The 13,482-nt window shown below is 43.3% G+C and overlaps 1 protein-coding gene across 9 annotated transcripts in view; it reads right to left on the bottom strand.

Moving 5' to 3' along the window:
- The window catches only part of KHK (ketohexokinase), a 41,985-nt gene that overhangs the window by 16,245 nt on the left and 12,258 nt on the right, over positions 1-13,482 (bottom strand). For 8 of the 9 annotated variants that reach the window (XM_069973289.1, XM_069973284.1, XM_069973285.1 and 5 more), the window contains one exon: positions 708-824. The exons of the other annotated variant lie outside the window; for it this stretch is intronic. In XM_069973289.1, the coding sequence (XP_069829390.1) occupies positions 708-824 (117 nt within the window). The remainder of the gene's footprint in view (positions 1-707; positions 825-13,482) is intronic. 9 annotated transcript variants of the gene reach the window in all.

Here is a 13,482-nt window from a genome sequence, read left to right as displayed (position 1 = left end):
ATCCTCCATATGATACAGGTGACAGGCAGCCCCCCTGCGAGGTATGCCCCCCCCCCTTCCTGATATAGGTGACAGTAATCCCTCCCTTTTAGGACTGCCCCCCCCCCCTCATGATCATGATACAAGTGGCAGGCAGCAAGGACTGCTCGCATCCCCCACATGTGACAGGTGACAGGTAGACTCCCTTCAAGGACTGCTCTCTCCCTTCATGATATAGGTGACAGGCAGCCCCCTTGCCGGGATTGCCCCCCCCCCCCACACACACACACACATGATACAGGTAACAGACAGCACTCGCCAGCTAGGACGGACCACACCCTCTATTTACAGCTCTGACTATTGTCATTTTACAGCACCTATTTCTGTGGTGAAACTGATGTAAATACTAATGGTTTTACCCCAAGCCATTAATCCCACTGCTGCTCCCAATGCAGATTTACACCCACTTTACACGGCATGTGCAGAGCCGACACAACCCTCATCTACATCAGCCTCCACCGGACCCATAGGGTAAGACTGGAAGGGAGAGGCCTATCCAACCCTCATCTACACCAGCCCCCGCCAGACCCATGGGCTAAGACTAGATGTTGGAGGCCTTCCCAACCCTCATACACACCTGCCTCTGCCGGAACCATTGCGTAAGAGTGGATGTGGGGCCCTTTCCAACCCTCATCTACACCAGCCCCAGACTGACCCCTGGTACTTACTCTGCAATGTAGCCAGGAGCCAAGGAACCCATGAAGGCAGATCGGGCCCCCAGTAAAGACAGCACAGTGCAGGAGTTGGAGGCATTACCACCTCGCTGCCAACGCTGAGATAAACACCTGCAAAAGAGATGACAAGCTGAGGGCCCACAAGGCACATACAGGATCTGCCAGTGATTGGCTGTGTGTGTGACCCCCAAGACCTGAAACGTGGAAGGAAGAGGGCTGCCTGAGGTTGCCTTAACCAATGTAACCCAAGACTAGAGGCTAGAACCCCATCTGGGATCACCCATCTCAAATCTACAATGGGATCACCCACTCATCTCTACTATAGGATCCCACATCTCATCTCTACTAAATGATTACATATCTCTACTATGGGACCATCCATCTCTCTGCTCCACTATGGGATCACACTTGTCTCATCTCTACAGTGGGATCTCACATCTCATCTCTACTATGGCATCTTATGTCTCATCTCTACTATTGGATCACACGTCTCTCATCTCTACTATGGGATCACACGTCTCATCTCTACTATGGGATCACACATCTAATGTCTACTATGGGATCACATGTCTTATGTCTTCTATGGGATCACACATCTCATGTCTACTATGGGATCACACGTCTCTCATCTCTACTATGGGATCACACGTCTCTCATCTCTACTATGGGATCACACGTCTCTCATCTCTACTATGGGATCACACGTCTCATCTCTACTATGGGATCACACGTCTCTCATCTCTACTATGGGATCACACGTCTCTCATCTCTACTATGGGATCACACGTCTCTCATCTTTACTATGGGATCACACGTCTCTCATCTCTACTATGGGATCACACGTCTCTAATCTCTACTATGGGATCACACGTCTCTCATCTCTACAATGGGATCACACATCTCATGTCTACTATGGGATCACATGTCTTATGTCTTCTATGGGATCACACATCTCATGTCTACTATGGGATCACACGTCTCTCATCTCTACTATGGGATCACACGTCTCTCATCTTTACTATGGGATCACACATCTCATTTCTACTATGGGATCACACATCTCTCATCTCTACTATGGGATCACACGTCTCATCTCTACAATGGGATCACACGTCTCTCATCTCTACTATGGGATCACACGTCTCTCATCTCTACTATGGGATCACACATCTCATTTCTACTATGGGATCACACATCTCTCATCTCTACTATGGGATCACACATCTCTCATCTCTACTATGGGATCACACGTCTCTCATCTCTACTATGGGATCACACGTCTCTCATCTCTACTATGGGATCACACATCTCATTTCTACTATGGGATCACACGTCTCTCATCTCTACTATGGGATCACACGTCTCTGATCTCTACTATGGGATCACACGTCTCTCATCTCTACTATGGGATCACACGTCTCTCATCTCTACTATGGGATCTGAGAGGAATGAGTTAATCCATCCAAAATTTGAAGGAAGATATAACAGGAAAATAGAAGAAAAATAAATCCTTTTCTCATGGACTCCTTTTCTTATGAGAACTTTCCTAAATGACTGTTCAAGGACATACAGCTGGTCTACCGTCTGTTCCCAGCAGATAATAAATGTTATTTTATAATTCACATTCTCGTAAGCAGATAATAAATGTTTTTTAGCATCCTTATGTATGTATCAACATCCTTATGTAAACAATTTTAATTGAACATTTAATCTTATTGTATATCCATATTTGTCAAAATATATCCATAGTTATTCATTTTTTGAAGTTGATGACGTGTATAGTGTATGACTTTGCATTTTACATTCATATCCATTGGTTTTTCCTGTATAAATAAAGGTGGGTTCTCAGAGATGAAAAACACACCAGACTTGTATGCAAGATACGTAGTCTGTGTCCTCATTCTAAGTGCATGGTGTGGGAGAGGGGATCTGGACCCATTCTCCAACTCAATTAGGAAACAGCCAACAACAGTAGGCCTTCTTTGGGAAGGCACCTCGACATTATTGGCGCCCGAACAGGGACACGCCCATTACATCGGGAGATCGGATGACCTACACTGCTGTACCAGGGGAGAGAGGGGTGAACAAGGAGACCACAAAACCTGGCCAGGTAAAGAGTAAAAAATTTGTTTGCTCTTTTCTGTGCTCTCCTCCTTCACATCTTTTCTTACCTACCTCTGCAGAGTAAGTTATCAAAGTGAACTCACGATAGGCGTGTCAATTTGAACTTTGTTCTCCTCTTGTTGGCTGTTCTATGTCTGTTTGTCCTAACCTGTGAGGGATAGTATATAGTAGGCGAAGAATTGCTCATTCAGGCTAAAACTGTTACCCAGAGCCCGGCCGTGGTTGTCACAGGTCCTCATAGACATGGAGCGTTGTGCGGTGGGAACAGTGCCAGTGCTAAAACCACTTTGGAATGAGCCTAGTAGCCTAACTATACAAGGACGCTGGACAGTAGTCTGGTTGTTTCCAAGGGAAAGATCTGTAATATGCTAATTACTGTCCTCTGTATACTTGGGGTAACTTGTTTTGCAATCTACATAGCAGCAAGAGTGTATTTCAACATAAGAGACAGAAGCCCTGAACCGTGGAATATTCTAAGTCCCAGCTTTTGGTAGTGATCCGTGGTCATAAGTGTACAGGACACAAGAAAGGAAATCATCAGTTGATTATTCTGGGTGCCTCCTGTTATATGATCACGAAGTAATATAAAATGGGACAAACAGAATCAAAAGGGGTTTCTGCAACCCACATAGTCAAAAGGGGTTTCTGCAACCCACATAGTGACCTGCCGATATGGCAAAGAACAAGCAAAAAGGGCAAAAGCAATGTTGAAATATTTTAACATCCAACACAATGCTGTTTTTAACCCCAATACTTGGACTAAAGTCCAAGAAACAAGGGGAGGATTAATAATTGATAATGGATAGATGAGAGCCAGAGGGTCAGACAGAAGGAAAACATTCAGGATAATGGGTGGGAAGCACAGGTCCAGCTGGGTGGACATGTGCCGGTGACCAACAATATCTAGATAAGACAGAATATTGTAGTTTGTGTGGCAGACCCAAGCCACATCATTATGTTACACCATTGTACCCAGTTTATATCTGTATACAAACCCCAGATCCTGCAAAAAGCCAACCTACCTCCAATGGTGGCGTATAGACCCTATGTTCTACAGGAGCCAACCTACCTCCAATGGTGGCGTATAGACCCTATGTTCTACAGGAGCCAACCTACCTCCAATGGTGGCGTATAGACCCTTTGTTCTGCAGGAATCTTCCCCTTGGTCGGCTGTTGAAGTAGTTACTTTGATTTAAAGTGCCCCTTACCTGATAGTAAGACCAATGCCTTTGTGGAGGTGGGCAGCCTAACCTCAAATAGTGTACAGTCCCATGTAAGTGTCTGAGTACAAAGCCACGTACTCAGACAAGGAGAACAGTCCAGCTCATTGCTAGATACAGTACTGAGAGAGCTGAAGAGGTTAATTAATGCTGCGTAGTGAAGCAGCATACAAAGTACATAATGTGTGTTATTTGTTATGTTTTGTACAAGGCCATCAACCAGCTCTGAGGGCTGCAGATCACATGCAAGCAGCATTAGGAAAAAGAATCAGAGCTGTTAGTGTAATGTAATGTACGCTCCTACATTATATACTGTTGTATTTCAGCCAGTCTTACTAAGCTGGTGTTCCCCTTTAGAAGTATGTTACGTGTTAAAAAATGTTGATAATTTTCTGTTGTCCCGACCATGGAACATTTGCTTATTTAGCTACGCCACTTTTCTGTAATCAGCCCTCAAAGATGGCGACTGAAAGCCGACCACTCCCACATATCATCCACGTCTGTATTATAATTGTGACGTCTCAAAACCATGCCCTAAGCCAACACCCCTATATCCGGTTATCTAGTCCGGAGGCCATTTTAACTCCTGGCATTTCTGTCCCCCGCCCATACTGCTTAGTGTCACTGAGGGGGCGGGCACAGGATTCTCCGATAGAGTCTAACAACTGTTTTGCACATTTATTAATGAATATTATTACCTGATGGTGAGGAAAGTTAGACAAAGGTTTGTTGGAGGGAAAAGCAATGAGACTGTTTGAAGGAGCTGGGTCTATTAGACCTATTAGTGTATAAGATTGTTATACGGAAGTGTCAGTAGGAGTCAGAGAGAAAAAGTACGTTTTATTAGGAATGTCAAGAGAAAAGTGATAATTGGTAAAGATCAAACGCAGAATTTTGTGCACTTATTTAGAACCCAATGGTATAAGGAGCCTGTAGTTACTTATTACTGTAACTTACACATTTGTATTTAAAAAGTATGTTGTAGGTATATATGTGTCCCAATATATATTGTAAGCAGATTTTCTTTAAGTGTGTGTCCCCAACGTATGATATTTCTAAGAAGGAGTAGTTTTACTACTGTAATATATATTTCTATGTAACTTTATTTAACAAGTGTTTATATATATATGTGTATATATGTGTACACATCTATCCTAATAAGTTCTACGCAACTTGGTTTTTTTTCCTACTAAGTTATAAGTATGTGTACCACTGTCCAAGGTTACAGTCTGGTGTATAAGAGCACAGCGCTGATATCTTCTGTAACTTCAAGGATGTTAGACAAAAAAAAAAAAACTTCCAAGAAGTTTTAACTCTTGTATCTATGATTTTACTGCTCACTGCTCAAGGTTAGAAGTGAGGTACAGAGCGTTCTGTTTACTGATAAGAGCAGCGTATTGAAGGAATATTCATTTCAGCTGATTTATTTAATTTTTTTGTCAGAAGAGGGTTGATATGGGCCGAGTGTGCAGTGTTTGATTATTTTTTTTTTAATGTTTTTATTTTTAGGGTTGACAGTTTTGTGATGATTATGGCAGACTAGCTCATGAATATATATGTATTGTTTTATCCCTAGTAAAGCCAAACTCATATCCATGGCTCCAGTCTGCACTCCTTATGCCCCCCAATATATATATATCTTGTGTTAAGTGCATTGAATCCAGCATCTCTGTTGCCTCTTGATGTAGATTCAAAAGGGGGGATAGAGGTGAATGGAAATGGGAGCAGCCCATTCCGATGGAGTAGCCAATTTTGATGTTTTAAATTGTGAAAGATAAAAATGTAATTGAAAGCTCAAATATTAATGAAAGTTTAAAAGTTTTTTATTGTAGATTATCCCAGACTTTTCAAAGATGGATGACACAAGACGCAAGGATATATGGTGACCGCCATGCAGCGTGACGTTCCACTGCAGAAACCGCTCCTGCTATAAGCTGGAGGTGAGGACAATCACTGAGACATGTAAGATGGTTGGAGGTGACTGTGCAGATGTCTATATGAGGCCCACTATTATGGGTTAATTGGCAAATTAGAGATTTGTTTGGTCCCTGGGCTTACCAAAAACACTTGGAGAAAAAAAACTGTTCAAAGAAGAAGAAAAGCTGCCATAGAGCGACTGACGCAACGTTCACGCAGACAAACCCTGATGCCAAAAAGGGTGATGGATGATGGATGAAGCTGGTGATGCTGTGGTTTCTGTGCTCTTCCCAAGGTAACCGTACAAAGCGTACAAGGGAATGGGGAGATGTTTCCGGTCTCTTCCCAAGGTAACAGCGTACAAAGCGTACAAGGGAATGGGGAGATGTTTCCAGTCTCTTCCTGAGGTAACCGTACATAGTGTACAGGTGGATGGGGAGATGTTTCCGGTCTCTTCCTGAGGTAACCGTACATAGTGTACAGGGGGATGGGGAGATGTTTCCGGTCTCTTCCTGAGGTAACCGTACATAGTGTACAGGTGGAGGGGGAGATGTTTCCGGTCTCTTCCTGAGGTAACCGTACATAGTGTACAGGGGGATGGGGAGATGTTTCCGGTCTCTTCCTGAGGTAACCGTACATAGTGTACAGGTGGAGGGGGAGATGTTTCCGGTCTCTTCCTGAGGTAACCGTACATAGTGTACAGGTGGATGGGGAGATGTTTCCGGTCTCTTCCTGAGGTAACCGTACATAGTATACAGGGAGATGGGGAGATGTTTCCAGTCTCTTCCTGAGGTAACCGTACATAGTGTACAGGTGGATGGGGAGATGTTTCCGGTCTCTTCCTGAGGTAACTGTACATAGTATACAGGTGGATGAGGAGATGTTTCCAGTCTCTCCCTGAGGTAACCGTACATAGTATACAGGTGGATGGGGAGATGTTTCCGGGCTCTTCCTGAGGTAACCGTACATAGTGTACAGGTGGATGGGGAGATGTTTCCGGTCTCTTCCTGAGGTAACCGTACATAGTGTACAGGGGAATGGGGAGATGTTTCCGGGCTCTTCCTGAGGTAACCGTACATAGTATACAGGTGGATGGGGAGATGTTTCCGGTCTCTTCCTGAGGTAACCGTACATAGTGTACAGGTGGATGAGGAGATGTTTCCAGTCTCTCCCTGAGGTAACCGTACATAGTATACAGGTGGATGGGGAGATGTTTCCGGTCTCTTCCTGAGGTAACCGTACATAGTGTACAGGTGGAGGGGGAGATGTTTCCGGTCTCTTCCTGAGGTAACCGTACATAGTGTACAGGGGAATGGGGAGATGTTTCCGGTCTCTTCCTGAGGTAACCGTACATAGTATACAGGTGGATGGGGAGATGTTTCCGGTCTCTTCCTGAGGTAACCGTACATAGTATACAGGTGGAGGGGGAGATGTTTCCGGTCTCTTCCTGAGGTAACCGTACATAGTATACAGGTGGATGGGGAGATGTTTCCGGTCTCTTCCTGAGGTAACCGTACATAGTGTACAGGTGGAGGGGGAGATGTTTCCGGTCTCTTCCTGAGGTAACCGTACATAGTGTACAGGTGGATGGGGAGATGTTTCCGGTCTCTTCCTGAGGTAACCGTACATAGTATACAGGTGGATGTGGAGATGTTTCCGGTCTCTTCCTGAGGTAACCGTACATAGTGTACAGGTGGAGGGGGAGATGTTTCCGGTCTCTTCCTGAGGTAACCGTACATAGTGTACAGGTGGATGGGGAGATGTTTCCGGTCTCTTCCTGAGGTAACCGTACATAGTATACAGGGGAATGGGGAGATGTTTCCGGTCTCTTCCTGAGGTAACCGTACATAGTATACAGGTGGAGGGGAGAGGTTTCCGGTCTCTTCCTGAGGTAACCGTACATAGTATACAGGTGGATGGGGAGATGTTTCCGGTCTCTTCCTGAGGTAACCGTACATAGTATACAGGGGAATGGGGAGATGTTTCCGGTCTCTTCCTGAGGTAACCGTACATAGTGTACAGGTGGATGGGAGATGTTTCCGGTCTCTTCCTGAGGTAACCGTACATAGTATACAGGTGGATGGGGAGATGTTTCCGGTCTCTTCCTGAGGTAACCGTACATAGTGTACAGGTGGATAGGAGATGTTTCCGGTCTCTTCCTGAGGTAACCGTACATAGTATACAGGGGGATGGGGAGATGTTTCCAGTCTCTTCCTGAGGTAACCGTACATAGTATACAGGGGGATGGGGAGATGTTTCCAGTCTCTTCCTGAGGTAACCGTACATAGTATACAGGGGAATGGGGAGATGTTTCCGGTCTCTTCCTGAGGTAACCGTACATAGTATACAGGGGAATGGGGAAATGTTTCCGGTCTCTTCCTGAGGTAACCGTACATAGTATACAGGTGGAGGGGAGATGTTTCCGGTCTCTTCCTGAGGTAACCGTACATAGTATACAGGTGGATGTGGAGATGTTTCCGGTCTCTCCCTGAGGTAACCGTACATAGTGTACAGGTGGAGGGGGAGATGTTTCCGGTCTCTTCCTGAGGTAACCGTACATAGTGTACAGGTGGATGGGGAGATGTTTCCGGTCTCTTCCTGAGGTAACCGTACATAGTATACAGGTGGAGGGGGAGATGTGGATCTGTTTGTTTTTAAGTCTTTTCCAGAGACAATCAGCAACAAGCTGTGAGACCAGCGGATGGAGAGAAGGTACAGGTAAAGATGGCGTCAGACAGTAAGTAACTTTGTTTGCCACCTGCCTTGTATCCCACTGTAAGTTATCTGACAAAACCAGCAGAAGGAAGCCATGTGTAATGTGATGTAGTATCCTCACATTGGGCGGCCCAGGGGACAACAAATATAGCAGAGAGGGTTGTGTACGGCTGTATTATCTACACCTGTCATAACCTACTGTAAGTAACACCGTAAAGTGCCTGTCTGCATAGTCTGTCATCTTCCTGCCTGTTTCAGGGAATGTAAGTGGACGTCATCCAGCTGCCACAGGTGGCCTATATAGGTATGTCCTTACAGGTGGCCTATATAGGTGTGTCCTTACAGGTGGCCTATATAGGTGTGTCCTTACAGGTGGCCTATATAGGTATGTCCTTACAGGTGGTATATATAGGTATGTCCTTACAGGTGGTATATATAGGTATGTCCTTACAGGTGGTATATATAGGTATGTCCTTACAGGTGGCCTATATAGGTATGTCCTTACAGGTGGTATATATAGGTATGTCCTTACAGGTGGTATATATAGGTATGTCCTTACAGGTGGTATATATAGGTATGTCCTTACAGGTGGCCTATATAGGTATGTCCTTACAGGTGGCCTATATAGGTATGTCCTTGTCTGTACTGGTGTCTTCTTTACAGGTCAGCCAAAGCTATGGGAGACGACAAAGCCAATGTCTGAGGTGATACTAGTGGCCTATATATAACTGAGGCCAAGAGTCCAAGTGTCTGTAAAGAGACCTGTCAGTCAAAAGATAGGTTTAAGGATAAAGGATCCATACCAATGCTACCATTACAAAAAGGATCATGTGATACATATTATTCTCATAAAAAGGCTTTGAAACCTTAGGTGATGTATCGTTTACACTTTGCTTTTATTTCTATGGTGGTTATTTTATGTGTAATATGTGATGATCTCAGTGAGACAAGAGATAATTCAGTAGGATCCAAATATTATATCGGTAATAAGCGCCCAGTTACTTCATATTATTGGTGTATGTATTATACTATATGATTATGTACAGGAAGAGATGTGACCATGTGACCAGTCCTGTGTGATCTAATCATAAAGACGTTTTCTAGGGACAAAATGAAGTAAAAAGACTTAAAAGAAGTGGAAATTTTGAGAATCCCTTACTGAAGATTGTGAATTCACTAATTGGTTATTATAAGTGAATCTAGTGGTTACATAGTAGGTCACATTGTGGAGATTTTATTGCACTTATCTGTTATGCTGTTTTTAGTTTATGTATCAACGAACTTTTTATTTTAATTTTGCCATGAGATAAGATTTGCTCACATCTAAACTTTCCCTTTTCAGAAACTTTTTAAAGTTAGTCGTTGTGACTTTCCAATCCCCACATGATACCGAAGTGGTAGAGTCCTTGTTATAGAGTCACGTCTGTTATATACAGTAATAAGACAATAAGGTTTGGTTATTTTGATAAAATCCGGAGAGGTATTTGTCATATATATATGTTATTTTGGGTATTGATAATAAGCTTTTATTTGTTTTGTTGTAACTAAGCTGTATATTGATGTATACTGTACAGACTCACCCATTGTTTAGTATTTTCTTTCGGTTATTGCAGATCTACCTACCTCATCTGCTGTAAGTTTGTTCCGCCATCTATAACTTTCAATACAACGTATAGTACTTTATTTCTGTATCCTATGGTGATGCAAACTTGGGACAAATGAGTTGAAGCCACAGACTATTTAGATGATCAGATATCTGACATACTGGATATACTTAACACCTCAGTAGCAGTGCAGAGGCAACTTATGGTAGTTACTAACCAGCACACTGTGGTGCTTGATTTTCTGACTGCTGCTCAAGGGGGGATGTGTCAGGTAGTTGGCCCTACATGTTGTCATTATGTAAATGATCAGGGAATAGTGCAAATCACAGCAGGACTGGATAAAATTGCACAACTAAGGAAAAAACATGATGAGATGATTCTGGCAGACCAGGATAAATGGTGGTCAGGGGCATTAGCTAGCTTAAATCCTGCAAATTGGTTCAATGGTATAGGAGGATGGTTCATGGGAATACTACAAACAGTTTTTCAGATCATGTTGTTTCTTTTATTGGTCTATTGTGTAATCAAAGGATTATGCTATTGTTGTCAGCAAGTTACAAAGACTAAATCTTATACTCTATAAGTAATGATGTTTGTTTCTTTTCCTTCTAGATTGGCGTTATGATGAGGAAATCTCTTGGAGGAGGATATGCCCATGTGGCTCTAGGTGATGGTGTTGGACCCAGAAGCATCCGCACCCCACAACCCGCGGTTAGAGAGTGTTTAGGGTACATACTGGGATTTAGTCCTGTCCAGGACCCAGATCTCTTCATCATCGCCAATAAGGGGGGAAAATGAGAGGAATGAGTTAATCCATCCAAAGAGTGAAGGAAGATATAACAGGATGAAATAAGAAGAAAAATAAATCTCATGGACTCCTTTTCTTATGAGAACTTTCCTAAATGACTGTTCAAGGACATACAGCTGGTCCACCGTCTGTTCCCAGCAGATAATAAATGTTATTTTATAATTCACATTCTCGTAAGCAGATAATAAATGTTTTTTAGCATCCTTATGTATGTATCAACATCCTTATGTAAACAATTTTAATTGAACATTTAATCTTATTGTATATCCATATTTGTCAAAATATATCCATAGTTATTCGTTCTTTTGAAGTTGATGACGTGTATAGTGTATGACTTTGCATTTTACATTCATATCCATTGGTTTTTCCTGTATAAATAAAGGTAGGTTCTCAGAGATGAAAAACACACCAGACTTGTTTGCAAGATACGTAATCTGTGTCCTCATTCTAAGTGCATGGTGTGGGAGAGGGGATCCGGACCCATTCTCCAACTCAATTAGGAAACAGCCAACAACAGTAGGCCTTCTTTGGGAAGGCACCTCGACAGATCACACGTCTCTCATCTCTACTATGGGATCACACGTCTCTCATCTCTACTATGGGATCACATGTCTCTAATCTCTACTATGGGATCACACGTCTCTCATCTCTACTATGGGATCACACGTCTCTCATCTCTACTATGGGATCACATGTCTCTAATCTCTACTATGGGATCACACGTCTCTCATCTCTACTATGGGATCACACGTCTCTAATCTCTACTATGGGATCACACGTCTCTAATCTCTACTATGGGATCACACGTCTCTAATCTCTACTATGGGATCACATGTCTTATGTCTTCTATGGGATCACACATCTCTCATCTCTACTATGGGATCACACGTCTCTCATCTCTACTATGGGATCACATGTCTTATGTCTTCTATGGGATCACACATCTCTCATCTCTACTATGGGATCACACGTCTCTAATCTCTACTATGGGATCACATGTCTTATGTCTTCTATGGGATCACACATCTCTCATCTCTACTATGGGATCACACATCTCTCATCTCTACTATGGGATCACACATCTCTCATCTCTACTATGGGATCACACGTCTCTCATCTCTACTATGAGGTTACGTCTCATCTCTACAATGGGATCACACGTCTCATCTCTACAATGGGATAACACGTCTCTCATCTCTACTATGGGATCACACGTCTCTCATCTCTACTATGGGATCACACATCTCTCATCTCTACTATGGGATCACAAATCTCATCTCTACTATGGGATCACACGTCTCTCATCTCTACTATGGGATCACACGTCTCTCATCTCTACTATGGGATCACACGTCTCTCATCTCTACTATGGGATCACACGTCTCTCATCTCTACTATGTGATCACACGTCTCTCATCTCTACTATGGGATCACACGTCTCTCATCTCTACTATGGGATCACACGTCTCTCATCTCTACTATGGGATCACACGTCTCTCATCTCTACTATGGGATCACACGTCTCATCTCTACTATGGGATCACACATCTCATGTCTACTATGGGATCACATGTCTTATGTCTTCTATGGGATCACACATCTCATCTCTACTATGGGATCACACGTCTCTCATCTCTACTATGGGATCACACGTCTCTCATCTCTACTATGGGATCACACGTCTCTCATCTCTACTATGGGATCACACGTCTCTCATCTCTACTATGGGATCACACGTCTCTCATCTCTACTATGGGATCACACATCTCATTTCTACTATGGGATCACACGTCTCTCATCTCTACTATGGGATCACACATCTCTCATCTCTACTATGGGATCACACGTCTCTCATCTCTACTATGGGATCACACGTCTCTCATCTCTACTATGGGATCACACGTCTCTCATCTCTACTATGGGATCACACGTCTCTCATCTCTACTATGGGATCACAGGTCTCTCATCTCTACTATGGGATCACACGTCTCTCATCTCTACTATGGGATCACACGTCTCTCATCTCTACTATGGGATCACACGTCTCTCATCTCTACTATGGGATCACACGTCTCTCATCTCTACTATGGGATCACACGTCTCTCATCTCTACTATGAGGTTACATCTCATCTCTACTATGGGATCACACGTCTCATCTCTACTATGGCATCACACGTCTCATCTCTGCTATAGGATCACAATTCCCATCTCTACTACAGGATCATACGTCTCATCTCTTCTATGGGATCACATGTCTCATCTCTACTATAGGATCACATATTTCTTCTATGCGATCACACATATCTCATCTCTACTATGGGATCTGACAACTCTAATCTCTAGTATGGGATCACACATCTCATCCCTACAATGGGATCAC

This window comes from Dendropsophus ebraccatus, chromosome 6, assembly GCF_027789765.1.
Source record: "Dendropsophus ebraccatus isolate aDenEbr1 chromosome 6, aDenEbr1.pat, whole genome shotgun sequence".
Taxonomy (NCBI): Eukaryota; Metazoa; Chordata; class Amphibia; order Anura; family Hylidae; genus Dendropsophus; species Dendropsophus ebraccatus.
The sequence above is the reverse complement of the archived record's forward strand: the minus strand, read 5'-3'. Positions and strand labels throughout refer to the sequence as shown.